Source organism: Ipomoea nil, unplaced genomic scaffold (assembly GCF_001879475.1).
Source record: "Ipomoea nil cultivar Tokyo-kokei standard unplaced genomic scaffold, Asagao_1.1 scaffold2845, whole genome shotgun sequence".
Classification (NCBI taxonomy): domain Eukaryota; kingdom Viridiplantae; phylum Streptophyta; class Magnoliopsida; order Solanales; family Convolvulaceae; genus Ipomoea; species Ipomoea nil.
In genome coordinates this window covers 1,248,294-1,271,333 of record NW_017619273.1, presented here as the reverse complement: position 1 = coordinate 1,271,333, position 23,040 = coordinate 1,248,294, and the positions used below count along the sequence as shown (strand labels likewise).

The 23,040-nt window shown below is 34.4% G+C and overlaps 2 protein-coding genes across 3 annotated transcripts; both read right to left on the bottom strand.

The window, feature by feature from the left end:
- Window positions 1-10,596: 10,596 nt before the first annotated feature.
- On the bottom strand, window positions 10,597-13,019 carry LOC109159699. 2 transcript variants are annotated; one of them, XM_019307794.1, is made up of 6 exons: window positions 12,847-13,019; window positions 12,534-12,584; window positions 12,410-12,449; window positions 12,148-12,188; window positions 11,122-11,181; window positions 10,597-11,016 (listed from the first exon to the last, which is right to left on the bottom strand). In XM_019307794.1, the coding sequence occupies exons 1-6, from the start codon at window positions 12,910-12,912 to the stop codon at window positions 10,966-10,968; spliced, it is 309 nt and encodes a 102-aa protein (XP_019163339.1). In that variant the 5' UTR covers window positions 12,913-13,019; the 3' UTR covers window positions 10,597-10,965. The 2 variants fall into 2 exon arrangements, with proteins under 2 accessions (XP_019163339.1, XP_019163338.1); XM_019307793.1 differs by having other exon boundaries at window positions 10,655-11,016; window positions 12,377-12,449.
- A 7,666-nt stretch (window positions 13,020-20,685) lies between these two features.
- Window positions 20,686-22,464, bottom strand: LOC109159799 (zinc finger BED domain-containing protein RICESLEEPER 1-like). Its single transcript, XM_019307910.1, has 3 exons — window positions 22,321-22,464; window positions 21,019-21,664; window positions 20,686-20,966 (listed from the first exon to the last, which is right to left on the bottom strand). Exons 1-3 carry the CDS (start codon window positions 22,462-22,464, stop codon window positions 20,686-20,688), a joined length of 1,071 nt encoding a protein of 356 aa, XP_019163455.1.
- Window positions 22,465-23,040: the final 576 nt, after the last annotated feature.

Here is a 23,040-nt window from a genome sequence, read left to right as displayed (position 1 = left end):
CTCCGCGTCGTCTCAAGTGTAGTTCAGTAAATCAGTGGAACAGTGAAATCTAAGAGTGAAACAAGAGGCCTGTTGCTTTTTGTCTTAGCAAATCAGAGATGGACGGAGATGTGAGAATGGAAGAAATTGGTTTGACGTCTACTCTCTCTCTCTCTCTCTCTCTCTCTCTCTCTCTCTCTCTCTCCCTCTCCAATTTTGACTCGTGCTCTCTATATGTAGTTGGAGTCTCAAGTATAGATAGTATGTCAGTATGAGTTTTTGAGTACGTATATGGTGCGTATTTCACCATCTCTTATTCTCTGTCTCACTAAGAAAATTATGGATGAATAATGAAGAGGAAAATGTTTTTTTTTTTCTCTCCTAACCACTGTTAGAGGGTGAGGGTGTATATCAATCAACTTAGGGTTGGTTTGGAAATTCAAAAAAAAAAATGATTTTTGAATGTTTTAATATTTGGATATTCAAAGAAAATAAAATTAGTGTAAAACAATTATTATCAAAAAAAAAAAAAAATTAATTTAGTAAAAAATGTCTTTTTAGATTTATAGTCATAAAAGATTTTCTGAAAAAATTATTTTTCCGTTTTTCTTTTCTTTCTTATTTCTCTTCATGCTACACCAATACCAGGAAAAAGGACTGAAATGTGAAGGGAGATGCACTCATTTTCCAAAATGCGTCTCTCTTTTTTTGTAGACAAAAATATGAAAAAGACGTTTGGGATGCGTTTAATGTCAGAATTGGTCAAACACAAACGCATCTCCCACTTGTATTTGTGTTTTTTTTTTTTTAATTTGGTCGCCGGCACTTCTCCGTCGGCGACACTGGTCACCGATTTCTCCAACGAAGGAGGTGGCCTTCTCCTTCGCTGGAGAAGTCGGCTACACCAGTTTGGTCGTTGGTTTCTCTAGCGAAGGAGAAGGCCACGGGTTGCCTTCTCCTTCACTAGAGAAACCACCGACCAAGTAGTTGGCTTCTCCAGCAAAGGAGAAGGCAAATCATTGGCCTTCTCCTTCACTGGAGAAGACGGCGACACCAGTTTGGTCGCTAGCTTCTCCAGCGAAGGAGAAGGTCACCTCCTTCGCTGGAGAAATCGGTGACCGGTGTAGCTGGCGGAGAAGTGCCGGCGATCAATTTTATTTTTATTTTTTAAAAAAAAAACACACACACACACACAAGTGGGAGATGCGTTTGTGTTTGACCAATTCTGACATCAAACGCATCTTGTCCACAAAAAAGGAGAGACACATTTTGGGAAATGATTGCATCTTCCTTCACATTTCAGTCTTTTTTTCCCAATACCATCACACCACCACCTATTTAATATATATATATATATATATATATATATATATACACACACACACATCGCCTCAACTGAGGCTCGATCTCATGATCTCTCATATGGAAAAGTCACTATATGTCATATAAGCACAATGTGCTTGGCAAGTGCATCTATTGTCACTGTGCAAGTAATTTTACCTTCTTAACATTCGTGCACCTAGGTGCAACTACTTATAACTATAAGTGCACCTAGGTATAACGTTAGGTGCACTGCCACTTAGTATTGATGTTGTTCAGTGTAAATTTTACTTGCACCTGTAATACATTTTACCTGCACATGTAATATATTTTACTTGCACTGAGGTGCACTATATGAAACTGTTACTTGCACTTGTAATACATTTTACTTACACTTTGATGTTAAATTATTTACGAAAATGCTATTGTGTTTTTAAAAAAAAATCTGTGTTTCTCATCCATTAGATCTGGACACGTGGACGGATGGCATGCGTTCTTATTTATTTCTTGGGTGGGCAATTCGCACCTGAACGCAGCCCTATATATATATATATATATATATATATATATATATATATATATATATATATATATATATATATATATATATATATATATATATATATATATATATATATATATATATATATATATATATATATATATATATATATATATATAGAGGCGGATTCAGGTGCGGCAGTGTCTTACGGTGCGGCAACACCAATAGTTCACCAAATATGTACCATCAACGTTAGGAAATACACCACACAAAACAGAGTAAACAGAGCCCTGCATCACCAAACACACACCATTAGGTGTGAGTAAAAACACCATACACTGTTCGGAAATACACCATTGGGGGTGGTGAGTTATATGGTGTGTTTTTTTGAGTCTGTGGTGTATTTTGTGATGTTTTATTACATTTCATTGAGGTGTGTTTTTATTACATTGTTGGTGCATATTGTTAACACTGTTGGTGTATTCTGGAATTTGACCGCACCGCCGCACCGTAAGACCCCGCCGCATATGAGCGCTCTTCTATATATATATATATATATATATATATATATATAGCACGCTCTCATGCAAACGGCCGCCCAGGAGAGAAATAAGAACCATTTACAGTTGTTCACGTGTCCATATCAATGAACCAGATGTAATTTTAAAAATTTGATGCGGTGACATTTTTGTAAATAATTTGAACTTTAGTGCAAATAAATGTGTTATAAGTGCAAGTAGCTGGTGCAGCTTTGCAAGTAAAAAGTGCAAGTAAAATCACTTATAAGTGCAAGTAATTTACCTGTTAACATTCGTGCACCTAGGTGCAACTAATTATAACGTTAAGTGGAACTAGTTGTAACGTTAGGTGCACTTAGTATTAATGCTCAGTGTAAATTTACTTGCACCTGTAATCAAGGTTGCAAAACTCGGCCGCCTAGCCGCCTAGGCGCTAGGCGGCCCCGAGCCTTGGAGTTTTGGCCAAAACTCGGCCGGCCGCCTAGGCGGCCTGGGCGGCCAAACTCGGCCAACTTGGTCGAGTCGGTCAACTCGGCCGAGTCGACCGATTTCGTCCGATTTTGACCGATTTTGTTCGATTTTGACCGATGTCGCCTTTCATTAATTATTGATTTTAATATTATTATGACATTATGACTTATAAATTATCATTATTTCATTTATTTAGATGTGTTATTTGAGTGAACGTTGAAAACAACCTCATTAAAATTGTCGAACTACAAGTCTGTTACTATTTTTTTTAATTTTTTTGGTGCCCGCCTAGCGCCGCCTAGAATCCGCCTAGGCGCTAGGCGCTGCCCGGCCGCCCGACTAGCGCCTAGCACCTACTGCAACCATGCCTGTAATACATTTTACTTGCACTTAAGTGCATCATATGAAACTGCTACTTGCACTTGTAATACATTTTATTTGCACTTCGATGTTCAATTATTTACAAAAATGTCACTGTATTTTTTTTAAATCAATATTTCGCATCCGCTAGATCTGGACACGTGACCGCGATTATCATGCATGCGTTCTGAGTTCTCTCCTGGACGCACCATTCTCACTTGAACGCAGCTATATATATATATATATATATATATATATATATATATATATATATATATATATATATATATATATATATATATATATATATATATATAAAATACAAAGTACTTTTTATGATAAAACAAATATCATATTTTGATCAAAAAGTATTATATAGTCACTACTATTTTTTCAAAGAATAAAAAATATTTTTCAATAAAAAGTAATACTCGTTAATTTATCAAAATATTATATTTTTATAAAAAAGTATTATATATTTGAGATCAATTTGCACAAGCTTTTGTATTGAAAAATAAAATAAAATTGCACTCCATTCCCTTGTCTTCGAGGTTGGATAAATCACAAGATAATGAAATATGAAAAATTCTAAAGTATTTATTGAATAAGGCATAATGAAAAATGAATGCAATGAACTTTAGGGTATGTTTGGAAACTCAAAAAAAATGATTTTTGAAAATCATTTTTTAGGTTTTCAGTATTTGATAAAAAAGTGAAAAATGTGAGTCAAAGAAAAATGATCATTTAATCAAAGAAAAATACTCTCGTTTTCATAGAAAATGACTTTCTTTTTTTTTTTTTTTTTGGGAAGTCATTTTCCAATTTCCACACCATTACTACCACCACCATCACCATACTACCACTGCCGCCACCACCACCACCGTCACCACTAACACCACACCTCCACTACCACCATCACCAGCACTACCGCACCTCCACCACCATTGTCACCACTACCACCACCACCACTACCGCACCTCCACCACCATTGTCACCACTACCACCACCACCACCACCACTACTGCCACCATTGTCACCACTACCCCCACCACCACCACCACCACTACTGCCACCAAATCACCACCACCACCACATCACCACCACTACCATTACCACTACCACCACGGCACCACCACCAACACCAACATCACCGCCGCCGTGTTGCCGCCACCACCATTTATATAATAATAATAATAATAATAATAATAATAATAATAATAATTATTATTATTATTATTATTATTATTATTATTATTATTATTATTATTATTATTATTATTTTGAATGCTAGTTGTTGAGCATATAATCATTAATGTGCAATCCAATTATTAGCTTAGGCTTTTAATTGAGATGAAGCACATGCTTTAATTTGGTATCAGAGCCAGACCAAAGGCCTGCGGTGTTCATTTTATAAAAAATAAACCGAACACACCAAAACAATTTTATAGAATGCAACCACTCATGTTCTATCGACTTTCAAATTTTTACCATCCATGGTCTAAGTTAATAACCAATGGTCATTCAATTTAAAAAAATTAACCAGCTATAGTCATCATAGAAGGACCATTGATGATTAAAATTTGATAGTTGAAGGAGCATGAGTGATTAACTTGGACCATGGGTGGTAATAATTTGAAAGTCGAAAGACAACGGGCAGTCAATTTGAAAGTTTAGAACTAAACATGACAAAATCACTATACTCGGAGCACCTCATATGATATTAACTCATATAATCCACATATCATTGGAGATGAGGGTAAAAGTGTAATTTCCCATCCCACTTCTCTAGGATTGTACTATCCATGTCCAATGGCCATTGGCATCTCTCAATCAATTAAAACATGGAGATTATAATGTTTTTTGCAAAAATGACATATATTCACATTAAATTTTACCCTCATCCGACGAAACCATCGCAATCACAAAGCTATTGCGACCACTTTGCCTTCTGACTAATTGAGAAAAATATAAGAACTATCATTAAAAACAAAAGAGTATAGGGTCAAACATGGAATAAGATGTAACATGAAGTATTATATTTTTAAAAAAGTATTCATAAATTTAGACTCCAAATTTAAGACTTCTCATCACTCATATTTCAAAAATGAGTGGATAAATTAGGACTGGCAATGTGCCCCGTTCTCGTAAGGGACGAGACCGAAAACGAAAAAAAATTCGGAAATCAAGGACGGAGACAAAGAATTTTTTTAATTCTCCGCTGGGACGTGGACGGGGATGGGGGTACTCCTCACGCCCCCCCTCCCCCCCATGTCCCCGAAAATTTATATATATATATATATATATATATATATGGAATTAGGAATTAGATTATTAGTTATTTAGTTAATTAGTTTTATTAGATTTTAAAATTATAATGTAAAACACGGTCAGTATTTGAATTTCAAATTTTTTGTTTTTTGTTTTTTTTTTTTATTTTAAATTATATTATTTTCACACATTGATTATGGATTAATCGGAGATAAAGATTCTCCGTTCTCGCCAAATTTTTCGCGGGGACAGGAACGAGAAATTTTTTTAATTTCCTGTCAGGGATGGGGACGGAGAGTATACTTTCCGCCCCCGTTCCGCTCCGTTGCCATCCCTATATGAGATAAGTTATGGAATATTATTAGAGTAGATGGTTGAGGTAAATTATATGATGTGTCTCAATTGGCATACATTTTTCAAATACTTATACATAAGTATCCAAAATAAAGTCAAATTCATATCATTTTACGACTCTTAATAAAATAAAATTTATAAATTTATTTTGAATTAATTGATCAGTAAAATTATGACTCGGGATTTTAAAAAATTCATTATTGTACGATCGAGCAACGTAAATTTATAATTTTAAATTAACAAATCTTACACAAGAATGAAGTACGTATGGGCATTAGACAACTCCATGTGCATGAAGAGGGAGAGGGCTTTTGTGAGCCACACTACGAAAAAGGAGTATTTAAATATTGAGAAAATAGTACTTTGGTCCCATCTTGTTATTAAAATAACGAATTTGTCATTCAGATGTCAATTCTGACGCGTTGAATGAGAATTAAATTATACCACCAATAATAGAATGGTCAAAATTTTACACAGATAATTTAGAGACTGAAAATATTAGTACTATTTTTTTTTTTTTTTTGAATTTATGTGTTTGTAAAAGTTTAAAGTATTATAAACTGAACGAGAGTTATATAGAGAAACACCCATTCTTTTGTTATCTTAGTATTGTTAGGTTAAAGACTATTTACAGTTGAGTGACATTATCTTATAATTGTGAACTATAAATTCTTCAAAATTGCAAAAAATTATGAAATTGTTATAACTATACACTCTTGTCTATGACTTGGTTAGAGAAAGGTATTTTTTTTTTTTTTTTTTTAAATTGTCATAGTAGGTACTTATTCTTCCTTTTCCTTACTCTATTCGTCTCATTCTATATATCTAATTCAATTAACAAGGTTTGACTTAAATTACTTATAATTCATTTTTTTGGTAATATTTAGTTTAATATTAAGATATAAAATTTATATATTTTAAAAATTATATTAGAAGTAATATTAAATACAAAAAAAAATTAAAAAGTGAAAAAAAATTAGTTTGTCCATTTAATAGTAAGCAAAAAATACTGAATAAATATTGTGTGAAACCGTCTCATCATGATATGTGATACTTTTTAGTTAAAATATACTCCCTCAGTCCCGTAAAGGATGTCTCAATTACTTTTGGCACGCAATTTAAGACAAGCAAAAAAGTAGACTCTTTTTCCATTTATGCCCTTGTGTTCTCTGACTTTATTTGCTACCCAGTACTACTCTTTCAATTCTTCTTTCTTCTTTTCATTCGACTACTTTGCTACAGAGGCATTCCTTCATCTCATTTGCAGATATTTTTTCATCTTTCTTCAACAAATATTCCATAACCTCTTTGTTTTTTATTATTCTCTATACACTCAGTAATTATACAAAAAAAAAATACATGAATTTAATACTACTAAAACCCACCAGATCTGCATTCAACTATAAGAATAAATAGAAAAACAGAGGTAGTGATGTTCACAGATCTGAAAGACTGTTGCCATTAATCTGCGGATGTCGACAAGGATGAGTGTCGTCATCAATTCAAGGAGTAATAAAAAGCCGGCGGGAACATATACAAGCAGTTACTAAAAAAGATGGATGGGCATTCCGAAGTGTAAAAAATTCTGATGTTTCATGGATATTCGAAGGCCGGTCTCACCAATTGAAGAGACGATGAAAGAAAGGAAGAGTACGAAAGATGGTTGAGGGCTTGTGTTTGCAAAATGGAAGTGAGTAGACTAGGGAAGAAAAGTTTATTTTTTCTTATTCACTGGACACTATTTTTAAGGTTTGGGTGTATGACAGTTGGTGGGCACTAATAAGTGTTGAGTAGTTGTAGTTAAAGTTAAGGGTAAAATTGTAAAAATAAAAATATATTGATGTTTATTTTTGGAAAGTGGACAATATTTTGGGACGGACAAAAAAGGAAAGTAAGACAGACAAAATGGGACGGAGGGAGTAATATTTTTTTATAAATGTATAAAATTAAAAATGTTACATTTTAACTTAAAATTATTACATATATGTTCAACACGAGACAGTCTTATATAAGATTTACTCAACAATACACGGATAGGTAAACAAAAATTGGATCATTTGATATTTTCAGGCGTGTAATCACTTTCCTATAAGCTTTAAATCTCCATCTATAAAAGCAACAAGGTTCAAGATTTAATCTTATGAGATACAAGAAGATGAATGAAATTTCAAGTTTTTGTTCCCTGTTGTCTTCTGTAATTTTGTTGTATTTCAAATGTATTACAGAATAAAAGCATTTTTTCCAACAAGGTATTATTTGTCTTATTTTATGTTTTTTCTTTCTTTCTTTTTCAGGTTGTTTCTTTCTTTTTGGTGGCGATGGATGCATGGATGGTGTTCTAACCGAGTTGGGGTAGACAGCAACGGAAGCTTTGAGGTTGTTGGAGCTGGAGTCCCCGTTTTGCCCTTTTGCTGCTGTCTTTGCCTATTGTTTGTCGTGTCGATGGAAGGCTTATTTGGTAAAAGTGCTCATAATGTACTCTGAAATTCGCAACAACCAGTCATATTGTAAATGTTCTGTCTTATTTGGCAGTAAACTTTTGTGTATGGTATTCAACTTGAGCCAACAGTATTAATTTTGATGAAAATGTGACTGTCACAATATTACCAATGGAAAATGGTTTGTTTAGTGATTAAGTTATAATAAATTTAGTCTGTGTTATAGGTTTTATCATTTTCAATCAATGACGGAATTTCAACAATTTTATTGACGAATGATTAAAAATGGTCACGTTATGATAATACTAAGGAGTTAATACCTCTAATGGTCCTCCGAGTATTAGCGATTTACCAACTGTGGTCATTCGAATTTTAAATGACCTCTTGGTTCTCTATGTTTTAAAAAATAACTACCTGTGGTCCTAATTCTTAAAAAAAAATCCGAGTTTAAAATGATCACGAGACGTCCTAAAAGGACCAGGGGTGGTTATTTTTTAAAACATGGAGGACCATTGAAAGTCATATAAAACTCGGATGATCATAGCTTGTAAATCGCTAATACTTGGAGGACCATTGAGGTTATTAACTCTAATGCTAAGACTAATCATTAAAGGGGATGTTTTGAAAAAAAAAAGGAAAAAGGGTTAAATAGGCCCTCGAACTTTAGCTTAAAAGTCAATTAGGCCTCTAAACTTTTTAAAGGTGCAATTACACACATCAACAATTCATTTAGGTGCAATGAAGCCCAAAAACAAGTTAATGACCTGCTATCACAGGTCATTAGGATTCATGCCACCTTCTGGCGAATTTTCCGACAAAAAAAAAGTGACCAGCAACCGACCCAGATTTGCCGAAAATTTCGCCGGTCACTTTTTTGTCAGAAATTTTGCTGGTCACTTTTTTTTTTTTTACCGGAAAATTCGCCGGAAGGTGGCCTGAACCCTAATGACCTGTGATAGCAGGTCATTAATTTGTTTTTGGGCTTCATTGCACTTAAATGAATTGTTGAGGGGTGCAATTGCACCTTTAAAAAGTTTAAGGGGCTAATTGACTTTTAAGTTAAAGTTCGAAAGACTATTTGACCCTTTTCCCAAAAAAAAAATAAATTTAAAAGTGGATCAACCACCATGATCAAGAATGTGAACACCTTGATATGAGACTCCAAAATTTCATACATGAACCAAAGAGGACACGACTAATCTCAAGGTCACCATAAAAAAGGAAATTGAGGAAGAATTTGCCGCTTTCAAAGTGACACTTTGCAACCACTTAAGAAAATGGAGGAAACTCTTGCCTTCATGATGAAAGAGCTCACAAAAAGAATTGAGATAGAAGCCCAAGCTATCGCTTCAAGAAGTGGTAAAACACTCCCGGAATCAAAAAGTGTCGAGAATGATCCCATGCTAGATAAAACTTCCGTACTTCAAGAGATTCCAATTCATGAGTTGAAAAATAAAAAAGGGGTAGAAGAAGAGAGTGAAAGTGATGAAGAAATTGAGGTAGTGTGAGAAGATGAAAAGCCAAATACTGACGACATTAATTATTCATGTGGTAAAATTCTTGATCCTACTTGTGTCACTACATTTGAAAATGAGTTAATACCCAAAATCGTCCTCGACTATAGTGATTTTTCTCAATTTCGTCCTAAACGACTTTGGTGACCTAATATCGTCCCAGACTTTTGTGTTTCGCTCAATTTAGTCCTCCATTTGTTATTCCGTCAAATTGGTGTTAAATAAAGGGACAATTCAGTAATGTCAATATTGATCTCTCTTTACTTTCAACTTGTGAAGTGCGAAATTCATCTTTCTTGTACGACTTACACCCAGAATTACTCCCGGACCTGCAAATCAAATTTTATATTTGCAGTTTTAGGAGTAATTCTGGGAGTAATTCGTAAAAAAAAAAAGATTTCGCAGTTCACATGTCTATGAGTAAAGAGATGCCAATATTAAAATTACGAAATTGTCTATTTATTTAACACCAAATGGACAAAATAACAAATGTAGGACTAAATTGAGCAAAAACACAAAAGTCTGGGATTAAATTGAGCGAAACACAAAAGTCTGGGACGATATTAGGTCACCAAAGTCGTTTAGGACGAAATTGAGAAAAACCACTATAGTCGATGACAATTTTGGGTATTAACTCATTTGAAAATATATGTGCTCAATCTTGTGATGATAATACTTGTGATTCTTGTGAGGATGAGTCCCTAATGAAAACCGGGCACACAAGTGTTTGAAACGCACAAATGGTCCTCACTAAAATATGCCAACAAGTGTTTCGATGGTCGTATAATTGACTAGTATTCTTATACTTTGAGAAGTCTGATTCAGAGGTGACGGAGAAAATTCACAACCTCTACCCCAAGGTATCTACTAGGTAAACCAAAGTCTAATTCATTGTTCTTCTATTGTTACCATATATAAACGACAACACCATTTTGTGCACAAGGTTCTTGTGTCCCATTTTTCCCACTCACCAAACACAAGACTCTCAAAGCATTCAGACTGGGAAAAATACAAGGTCAGCTAATACAGAACTAAACTGCGAAAAGCACCAATACAGACCTTTTTTTTTTTTACTAATAGTAAAAGATAAAACAGTAAAGTTTACATGTGATAGCCTAGTACAGCTATGATATGAAAGAGTAAAACAGCAAGAGAATGAATAAAAAGGATTGAAGAGCACACAAACAAATAGCTTCCGGAATTCTCGTCCCTAACAAGGGAAAACAGTGTCTAAAACCATATCATGATTTTAGAAAGCTATGAGCAGCATCTGAACTCAGTTCTTCATAAACCTGAACGCAACAAATAAGAGGTTGCGTCACTCTTACTGAGGTAATAATGTCCAAAGATTCCATAGTCAACCAAATAGCAAAAGCACTATCATGGAGTATACTTACAAGTTTCATGTAAACTTGCTGAAATGCCTTGCAAAACTTTTCTGCTTCCGCTGTGCCAACCTGTAAATTGCAAGGACAACTGCAGTTAAAGAGCCATTACATCTTCATCACATCATTTCAGTTCCATTTGCCAATCAATGGAGAGCTTGAATAGGTGTTTCTACAATAGACAATATGGATTGCAAAGCAAAAGCAAGAGGGAAGGAAATCAGGAAAATATTGCTTTTAGGTCAGGTGCCAGTGTTCTGTGTTCCTGCTACAATGAAGAGTGCATATGCACTATGTTCTGGTCTACTGCTAAGGAAGATGGAGTTGGGGTGAGTGTCTAATTTGATTCTTCCAGGGGTTTCTCTAGTTTTAAGTTTGAATGGTCATTTCTTGTATGGATCATGATGGGTTCTCTTCTTTGCAGGTAGACCTCCATCTATGATTGTAGATGGGTTTCACCTCAGTTTTGTGTTTTTAATGAAATCACATTACCATATCAGAATCTATGGAAGTATTCATTAAACATAATATAATAGAGAGACAATTCTGAGTTGACATAAGGAAATGACTACAAAGAATTAAGATATCATTTATAATTTTTTGCACCCACCCATTTCTCTTAGATGCCAAAAAGTAACACCCTGCTCATCAACGTTTATCTTTTCTCTGAATTAGAGGTGGTAGCATTGACTTATTCAAGTAGGAAAAAGAAACAAGGAATCTATCCCAGATTTACAACAAAGTATAACACAAATTGGAAAATCATAGAACGCAAAGTAGCAGATCATGATAACAAACAGAACTCATATCATCTGGTGGAAACCGTGGAATGCCTATAAATGAACAAGTGATTCATAACCATAAGAGTGGAATATGTTCTGTATATTGGACAGCAAAAAGTGATGCATTAAGAGCTAATGGTAGGTAATCAAAATAAGTTCCCCTATTTGCTAGTGAATGTTGGATTCACCTGTATTCCATAAAGACATAATTCCATTCATCAACCAAGGAATAAAAATAATGAGTAATAAGACAAACCTTTTGCTCTGCAACTGCCTTCAGTTTGTTCCAAAATGCATCTGTATCATGTCAATACATCTAGTTAACAAAAATTTCCAATTCATATGATTAAATGCTCATGTAGGCATTTTCAGTATGTATTCAAATACAAAGCAACAGTAAAAAACTAAAAATGCAAATACTTCAGGTTCACTCTAATTTAGAAAATAGAAAAAGAAATTGAACCCTTAATGGTTTACAAAAATACCATGGTAGTCAATTTCCCGAGTCTTAGAACTACCTCCATCAGCTCCATTCCCCTCATTGAGTAATTTCCTTCCCTAATGATGAAAATTTTGGAATCAGATGCTATAAAGCTATAATTTAACCAAGCTCCATACCGAAAGAATTCTATGTTTATCTACCTCCAAATTTCGCACCGACTGAGAAGCTGATGGCCTCGTCTCAGATTCAAGCTGAAAGTAAAAAAAAAAAACAAATGAATAAATAAATAAATAAAATTGTTTCAAGCAACTAAATATATCAATTACTTCAGCAACTAATTCTTTTCCTCTATAATCTAAACCTAAAATTTAACTTAAATTCCTGGAAAGTTAATATCAGCTAGCAGAGGAAAATCAAAGAATATGGAAAAGAGAACAGATAATAAAATATAGTGTAGTCTCGGAGAAATTTGTGTATATACGGTTGTATCTATCAGAGAGTTGGGAGGTTTACGTGAAAATCGCGAGATCTGACGACCGGGAAGAGCTCAAGAAAACGTCGGAATTCAAGCTCATCCATGGCCGAACTCCTGCCTTCTCCGAGTTGAACGCTCGAATTTCAACTCAATAGTCCTTGTCCTTTCAAATTGTTTTCTTCTTTAGAGTATTTTTTTTGTCTTCAATGGGTGATGAAAATTTTTAACTTTTAGGCCCTTAATAATTATAATAAGAATAAGAATATAATAAACTTCAACTTCTCAATTTATCAACAAATGATACATATATTTGAATGAAATTCCCGTGTCATAATGTTATTGATATAAATAAAATTAATGAATAAAAATTATGGTCAATAATTTTCTAAACGATACAAGCAAATCACATAAACAAATAATACAAAATATTATAATTTATAACACTTTTATTTGGTATTGATGAAGTGATTTTTTTTTTTTTTTTTTTGTATATTGATCGTTTTCTTTCAATACATCTAGAAAGAAATAATTTATCATACATTAATCAATTAACTTCGAGACTTAACACCAAACGAAATTAGACTCTCACCCTCTCATTGCAAGTAAATTTTAGAGTTAATAACTGAAATGGTCCCTTTACTATAGCGAAATTACCAATTTGATCATCGACTATTATTTTTACCCGATTAAGTCCTTAACTATGAAAACTTTATCCAATTTGATCCTCTGTTAGGTCAACTGTTAATTGACTGTCAAAATTGAGGGTATTTATGGAATTTCAATACATGCACCATTTCCACGGTCAAAACTCTTACTTCCAGTGCTGCTAGGAGCTGGATCACCATGGCCTCCACTTCACCGCCATCGCGCCCCGCCTTCCCCGGCGGCGTAGGAAGCACTAAGAAGCCTCTTGGCCTTTTTGCCAACGCAATGAAGAGAAAACACAACTTCATTCAATTCTTCGCGATGACCGGAATTCTTCTCTTGAGCGTGCGCTCTCTGGGCCAAAAGTACCGAATCAACGATCTCCAAGCATGGAAGCGCTGAAAGAAGAGCAAGAAGAACTTACTAAACGCATGAATCACATCAGGCAAAGCCTTCTAGCTGAAGCTGCCGTCGAGCCCACCGGCCGCTTCGCCTCCCGCCCCCGCCTCTTCTTCGCCCAAGACAAGATTAGGGTAGCGATTTCCCAAATTTCTAAATTTATTTATTATGAGTTTGTTTGAATGTTAGAAGAGAGCAAGAAAAGCAATTTGGGGTTGTTGTTTGTGCCACCATACAGAAGGTAGAGGGACCAGGGTGGGTGCAGACTGCAGAGAGATCCACTTGGGAAATTCTAGTGTATTTGTAGTTAGGCGAAGAGTGAGTTTTAATGGTTGGATGATGGAATATATTGGAATAAACATTTAAAAAGTATAACAAACCAACAACACTAACAACTGGTAATTGGTGAGCAATCTACTGTGGATTGGATACACAGTCGCCGAAGGTTTTACGATGCTAAATGGGGAAGGAGAAAAAGAGCCAGTAGAATTACAATTTTGTCCTCATTTTTGACGGTCAACAAACAAACAAATTAACAGAGGACTAAATTAGGTAAAAATTGTATAGTTAAGGACTTAATTAGGTAAGAATGATAGTCGATGACCAAATTGGTAATTACAGCATAGTCGAGGGACCATTTTGATTATTAACTCTAAATTTTAAGTAAAGTTTCTTATTCACTACTAATACCCTATGAACATCAATTTGTGTTCTTTATAGGAACGAACGAACTTCACAAGTCTTATTCAAGTTTTTTTGTGATAATGTGTATATGTGTCTAATTATAAGTATATGTAAAAATATAACTATATCCCCCAAAAATTAAGTAAGAAAAAATCAATTTATTATTGATAGAATCTAATATTAATTTAAATAATTTACAATCAATTGGTAAATGCAAAATAATTACAAATAATTGGAGTTGTGTTTCTCGGAAACTAGGTTAAGGGTAGGATTATCTCATTTTTGAAAGAGTTAATTTCATCAGAGGTCCATTGTCTTTGGTGGTAATTCAAAATTTAATTCAAAATTATTGTTTTTGTCATTTAACATTATAGACTTTTATTTTTTGGACATTTTTAGTCATTCTCATGACTTTTTCTTACCCCAAATACTTTTTCTCATGACTTTTTCTATTTTTAGTAAGGGCATTTTTGTCTCTTCATATTTTTCTTTTGTCATTTTTCTTGTTTCTGGTCAGCGCAGGGAGGTGACTTCACCGGCAGGAGTTTCGCGGCGAACGACGCCGATCAATGCCCACTAGGCTCTGATATCATGTTAAACAATGAACTCACCTTGTATTTCTATATATTTTGTTCATATGTACGCCTATCAATGCCCACTAGGCTCCGTTCGTTTGTGTGTTTGTCGATCGTTCCAAAACGTTACGGGCCTCTTCCGGTACATCTACGTAGTTGTCGCCTCTATTCTTCCTTGCCCCGTACCCTCTGCGTCCTTCCGCTGCTTTCTCTGTTACGAATAAGATTAACTTATACTGAAAGCTGGTTGCGAGCCGTTTCTTTAGGGCACCTATTCACAATTACAAATCAAATAAGTATGAGTTGAACATTGGTGATGATGCTTGTGACTTAAACTGCAGAAGTCTGGATGTGGTAAAATTAATTTAGTTGTATAGTCTATGAATGTGATGTATTAAGATTTAGGATTTAACAGGTTGGTGTTAATTTTTGTTTGTACAATAATATTGGATTTCTTTTGTACATTATTTTTAATATTATAATAAATATTTTTTATATTCTAAATAAAACAATTAAAATGTTTAATTATATCATTATACTTATTTTCCAGAAAATGGATCAAACACATTAAGACAGTTTTTCAGAATGCAACCAAACAATGAATATTAAACTATTTTTTGAAAAAATGACTCATTTTTCAGAAGTCATTTTCCTGATTTTTAAACACACCCTAAGAGGGCAATTTCTTCCCATTTTAAATAAACATCAGCTTGAGGACCAGTATATAATACATAACAGGTAAATGACTTTTTCTTTAATTGTTTTTCGAAGTGAAAATAATTGACCAGAGCATTTAAAATAGGAACTTTTCTGGGTTTGTTTATTTTTCTGTAGATAAATCCCAGATGTTGTCTATGAGGCATTTCTCATCTTTTTGTGGCCCGTTTGGTTCACGGAATAGGCCGAGAATTGCATAACATTCCCAGTAATAGGCCTATTCCTTTGTTTGGTAACCCTTTTTATTACCAGGAATAATATTCCTGGTAATAGCCTATTACCTCAAATGAGGTAATAGCTATTACTAGGGCCCCCCTGGTATTAGCCTATTACTGAACGCTCAGGAATAGATTTTAGAATCTATTTCTTTTTTTTTACCCATTTCTTTAACCTAATTTTTTTTATCCTATATATAAATTTATCCTATTTCACCATCGTCGTCACCACCACCACTATCGCCGCCACCACCACCACCACCGCCACAACCGTCGCCGCCCCCACCACCATTGCCACAACCGTCACCGTCACCACCACCACTGCCACCGCCACCACCACCATTACCACCCCAGCACCACCACCACCGCCACCACCACCATCACCACCACCACCGTCACCATCGCCGCCACCACCACCACCAACATCGCCACCATCACATATTCTTATAAGGGTATTTATGTCTTTTAAAACATATTTCATTTCTATTCCTTAAATCAACCAAACACTGTAATATAATTCCTAAAGTCTATTCCTTCCGCGAACCAAACAATAGAATACAATTCCTATTCTATTCCTTGCCTATTCTATTCCTTATGGAATAGCATTCCTATTACCTCAAAATTCATTCCGTGAACCAAACGTGCTGTTGGAGTTTGTCTCTTAAAGAGTTCTTAAATGAGATTTTTTTAGAGAAAGTCTTTAATTCGATCGAATTTGAAAATTTTCTCTATCTGAGAGTCTTAATTTCTTGCAAGACTCTATATGAATGAGTTATTCACCTAGTAGTTTTCTAGATAATAAATTAAAAATTTTATTTTCTTTTCCTTTAATATGTTCTTATTTGATTTTAAATCTTCTATTAAGAACAAAATATTTAAAAATTAACCGTCTATATTTTACATCAAAATATAAAATCATTACATTTGTCCTCAAAATATTACATTTTTCGTTATTAAAAAAATTTATTTCTAATTCGTATTACAATATAAATATTATTAAATTTTTGTATTGACTCTACGGACAAAATTTGCGACAATCTTTTTAAAGATTGGTTTCAAATTATTAAAAAAAAAAAAAGAAAGAAAGGAAAAAAACGAATGGTTTCAAAGAAAGAATAAAAGTTGAAGAGTGAAGAGAGATGACTTAACATTAGGAAACTAGGTAGTTAGCAGCATGGAACAAAATTTGCCCCCAATGGAATACTTTGACAACATGTCTAAGCTTCATTCTACTGCTACTAGGGGTGTGCATTCGGATAGATCGGATGGCGGGGAGGGTATTCCGATCGAATTTCAAATTTTAGTTTTGACAACCCAATTCGTTTTATTTTGTTGACTTATCCGTTCGGTTATAACATTTTTCGGATTGTATCGAATCGGTCGGATATCCGTTAGTTTTTCGGTTTTAAAACAATGTACAAATTAATTCAAAAATCAACATCATACGTTCATTGATAGAAAAAGTTAAACAGCTACCAATTTAGTATCTAACTGAGTAAATAACTTCTAGTGTAATAGACTAATACTATAATACTAACTTAGTAATTAATATTACTAAGTAGTCTATTAACTAACACTAACAGCATGTTTGGTTCATGGAATGAATTTTAAAGGAATAAGAATAGTATTCCATAAGGAATAGAATAGGCAAAGAATATAATAAGAATTGTATTCTTTTGTTTGGTTCGTTGAAGGAATAGAGTTTAGGAATGTTATTTCAGTGTTTGGTTGGTTTAAGGAATATAAATTGAATATGATTGTAAAAGACATAAATACCTCTATACAAATGTATTATTATTATTATTATTATTATTATTATTATTATTATTATTATTATTACATATGTTTTTTAAATAATGTTATTCTATAGCAACTACACTATTGTATAAAAATTAACATATATATATACACAAATATTACTGATAAGTGAAAGAACAACTGAATTTGAAAGCATCAGGGAGTTTTGTTCAAGATAAGAGATTATCCTTGATTCAAGGAGTCTTTCTACAACAACTTGTCAGATAATTAAGAGTCCTATCTTCCAAAAAAGGCTGAACCCCAACCCTAAGAGCCCCCCCACACCCCGGCCCGACAGAGCATTTGGGAGGATGTAAATCATGGTGACTCAACTGAACATGAACCACAGAGGCTAGACCGGTGCTCACTGCGCACAAGGAGCCCCCCTCACTTTGAGAGGTTGCTCCCCACTGTCGCTGGTGAGACTCGATCCCTGGTCATTCTTAAGACTCCTATCTTCACTATACAAGGAGATGTGATTAGTTCAAGCAGACGAGGAATTACAAGTGATTAATTTATCTATCTCCCTCATGCCATTTCACATAATTATCTCTAAAAGCAGAATTAATTTGTTTAATCATTCTATCATTGTTAGTGATCGAAATATATATATTAGAGAAGTCATGGCTATGTAAACCACTTGAAGCGGCACGGCGAAAGAGGACGACATGGTTCATCGGCAGCATTAATAACGGTGCTTCTGAGAATAGGTGAATTGTGGGTTGATGCAAATTCTTTGGAATTTAAGAATTTTAACAAGAAAAGAGAAAGACATTAAAGAGAGAGTTCATTGTTGGAAGAAGCTTCTGTTCAAGGACAAGAAAATTAGGCACTTGATGTGATCTTTGTTAACGATGATTTTGAACAATGCGGGTTAGCTTTCTGGCATTAAAAAAAAAAGTGGCTCACAGAGTTTTTTGTTCCCTTCTGATAATTATATATTTTTTGTATGCTTTCATGCAAAACAATATTGTTATCACCATCTTCTGGCCACGAGTAATGAAACGCATGGGATTATGAGTATTCTTTATTATTGTTGATCAATTTACTGTATAATAATCATTTGAAAATGATATTGTATGAATTGATTGTTACAAATTTCTTGATGCAGTGCTAATTTAATTTGCCCAGGAACATGGATTACTTACTATGAATATTCAGTATTAAATATCAATAATAATTAATTTGTAAAAAATAATTGATGAATTAATTTGTAAAAAATAAAATTGAGAAAATTACCTTTGTTTGAAGCTTTAATTTGATGTTGATGTAGATGATAGAAAGAATTGCAAAGATTGATGCAAAGAATCGAGGAAGGAATCGTAGATGGGGGAGAGAACGCAGAAAATGATAAAGGTTAAAATTGAAAAAAAAAATATTATATTCCTGAGGACTCAGGAATAAGTTAATACCAGGGGGGGCCCTGATAATAGCTATTACCAGGTAATAGGCTATTACTAAGAATATTAAGCCTGGTAATAGACATGGTTACCAAACAAAGGAATATGCCTATTACTGGGAATGCTATGCCATTCCTGGCCTATTCCGTGAACCAAACGGGCCGTAAGAGTCTTAAGTGTCTAAGACTCTAACAAAACTTACAAAAGTAAAGTTGATAGTGTTAACTGTTACAAAGTACAGACCAAAACTCCAAAATGATCAAAACTCTACACAAGTGTTAACTCTTAAGTGTAAATGATCAAATTTACAAAATACATAACTATTGAACACTTGAACAGTCTAAACTCTAAACTGAACTACTGAAGCACCAAAATCGGCAAAATCAGCAACAATCAGCAAGTGTCAACTCCTAGACTTTTAGACAATTTGAGGCTCTTCTTCCTGTGAATTGTAACACAACTGACAAGTTAGTGAAAATAATTATTACACAAGCAAGCATTAGAATTCTAAAAAAATGAAACACAGAGAAGGGATTATATCAATTTTGGCTCATTAAGCATTTTTTCCATATCATTTAGATTAAGGGCAAATTGCTTCGATATAACTTAAGTATAGAGCAACTCACCAACTTAATCCTTTTCTTTTCAGATTAAAGGTGGAAGCTTCATCCTTACCAAATGCCAACTTAAAGGAAACAAACATAATAAAATAGACAATAGTTCATACATTACCAGCCAAATGCCCAAGGGACTGGACTACTTGAGGCATCAACTTAGTAAAAGTTACCAGACCTTCATACTTACAGAGTTACAGTCTTACAAATGTTCAAGCATTCAAGCATTCAAGCTAGTAACTAATAACATCAGTCATTCAGTCACAGTGGGCTCAAAAAATACCAAGTGAGATTAGTTTGCAATTGAGTCAAATACTGTAAAAGATTGCAATAAAATCAAGTAATGTCAAGAATAACATTACAGGAATTGTAGCAAGTGTAGAACCAAAAGACTTCCCACTTCCACCATCACCACTTTAACTCTGCAAAATAAACATACAAGTATTAGTATAAAACAGTAAAAAAACTAATGACTAAACTACTAAAGAGTAAAGACCTAAAGTTATACCTTTTTCAAACCTCTCCAACTCTTCTAGATTCTCCTCAATACATAAAGGAGTATTTTGCATTCTAAGCCAATCTTGTGTACACACCAATGCTTCCAAAATTTGTGGAGTTAATGAACTCCTAAAAAGATCCAATACTCTCCCAGATGTACTGAAGGCAGATTCTGAGGTAACAGTTGAGATTGGAATGACTCGGACATCCCTAACAAGCTTAGACAGAACTGGAAACCTAGTAGAGTTGATCTTCCACCATCCAAGTATATCAAAAGATTCTTCCTCTTCAACTATTGCCTCACTCAAGTACATATCCAACTCAGTTTGTTTCTTACCCCGAGACTCCAATCTTTGTTTTTTTAATTTGGGACTTGAGTAAATGTTGTGGCTTCCCAACAGAAACAGAAGAGGCAGATATAGCATGAACAGAAATAGGCACAGAAGAGACAGGCACACAAGGGACAGAACTCACACTAGAAGAGGCAGATGTAGAATAATCATCAAATAATTTATCCAGAGCAGCAACTACTTTGTCATAGAATGGTTTACCCTTTACCTCACCATAGAGATGATTAAACTGAGTAGACATATACTCTAACTTGTCTCGAGGGTCTAGAATGTTTGCAAAAAAAAAAAATCATTAGATTCATCTGATCAACATCACCCCAATACTTCTCAAATTTTGCCTTCATATTTTTCCCCATATCACCCACTGCCCCACCAGCTTCCACCATGTCTTTCAATAGGCAGTACAAATCAGAAATCTCAGTAAAGAATGTGTTTGAGGTGACATATAAAGAACCAGAAATCCAAATGGTCATGTCATAAAAACACTTCAGTAACTGGACCAAACTGCCAACAGATTTCCAGTCCATAAAATCAGGAATTGAATTACCCAAATCAGACTTGAAAGAACAATCAGATTCCAAAGATTCAAACACTTTCTGGTAAGCTAATGCAGACTGCAACATCAAATAGGTAGAGTTCCATCTGGTTGGAACATCTAAACACAAAGAAGACCTTTTTTTAATACTCAACCAATGAGCCAAATCCCCGAACTTCTTAAGCATAGCAGGAGAGTTTCTAACATATCTGACCACCTCCCTAATCTTCTTAACAGAACTATCACAATCTTTCAGACCATCTTGAACTACCAAGTTCAAGATATGGGCAATGCATCTCATGTGAAGATACTTTTCCCTCGTAGTAGATGATCCCCAAGACACTAGTTTTTTCTTCAGAAACCCCATAGCAGTGTCATTTGATGAGGCATTATCAACAGTCACAGAAAACACATTTCTAATCCCCCACTATAGCAAACAATTTTCTAGGGCTTTGGCTAGATATTCACCTTTGTGAGAGGTAACAGGGACAAATGCAAGGATTTTCTTATGAAGCTTCCACTCAAAATCAATGAAATGGGCAGTTACTACCATGTAGTTAATTCTTTGGATGAATGTCCAAGAGTCAGTAGTGATACTAACCCTATGACTGCTTCCACTTAAAAATGACTTCAATTTTAGTCTCTCCTCTTCATAGACAACTAGGATGTCCCTACTTATAGTCCACCTAGATGGAACTATAAACCTAGGGAAAGCAATAGCTATGAACCTCCTGAAACCTATTCCATCCACAAATCTAAAGGGGAGTTCATCAATATTATCATTTCAACCAAGGCCCTCCTAATTGACTCTTGATTAAATACCAGGTCCCTATTTCCCCCACAGTATGTCGTGCAGAATCAGATGATGTAACAACTTGAAATGTTAAAAGAGATTGCCTAGTATCCTTAGAGTGAGGATTTTTTAGACAACTCATCATGTGGTTTCTACAGGAAGATGTAACATGTGTTTTTGACTCACCCAGATACACTTTTGCACAGTAAATACACTTGTCTTTTACAGCAACACCATTACTGTCAAGAATTTTCTCAAAAATGATCCCATACTAAGGATCTAGCCTCAACCTTCTTCCTCTTCTTTTCAGGAACTGCAGCAGGAGGTTGCACATTCTGCTGTTCATTATGCTCAACAGTTTGGGCTTCCACCCCTGAAGGTCCCTCTATTGAAGAGTTGGGAGGTTGACTACTAGGCATACTGATATTTTCCATCTAAGAAATGGTTAACTATCAATACACATAAGTATGGTTCATATTCAAGAGAATAAATGAATAATAGACAGTCTCAGTGTCTCACAGTCAGGTGAGTAAGCCATACAATTACACATTTTTACACAATTACACAGAAGCACAGAGCATGAAAGCAGAAACCATTCCAGAATCAGACACATTTTGTGTCATCATTTTCAAAGAATACATAATTATTTTTTTAAGTAATTTAGTTTGTGTAATTGTGTCACCATTTTCAAAACCATTAAGGGCATACATCCATAAACTTGACATTTTTTTTTTACTGAAATCCAAATTCAGGGTTTTAATTTCCCTTTCAAGAGAGGCAGAGACTGTTATATAGCTCATGGCCTCATCTTCATCACTCATCAGGCATCATTATCTGGATTTCAAAACTTGGGGACTTTCACCACATCAGTATATCACAATTTCTTATACATTAGGGGCAATTAAGTGAATGACATGCAATCTGCAAGATTGGAACTTCTCAGTTCTCAAGTCTCAATAGATGCACACTTCATAAAAGCTCAACATTTATATGGATTTCACACACATGGG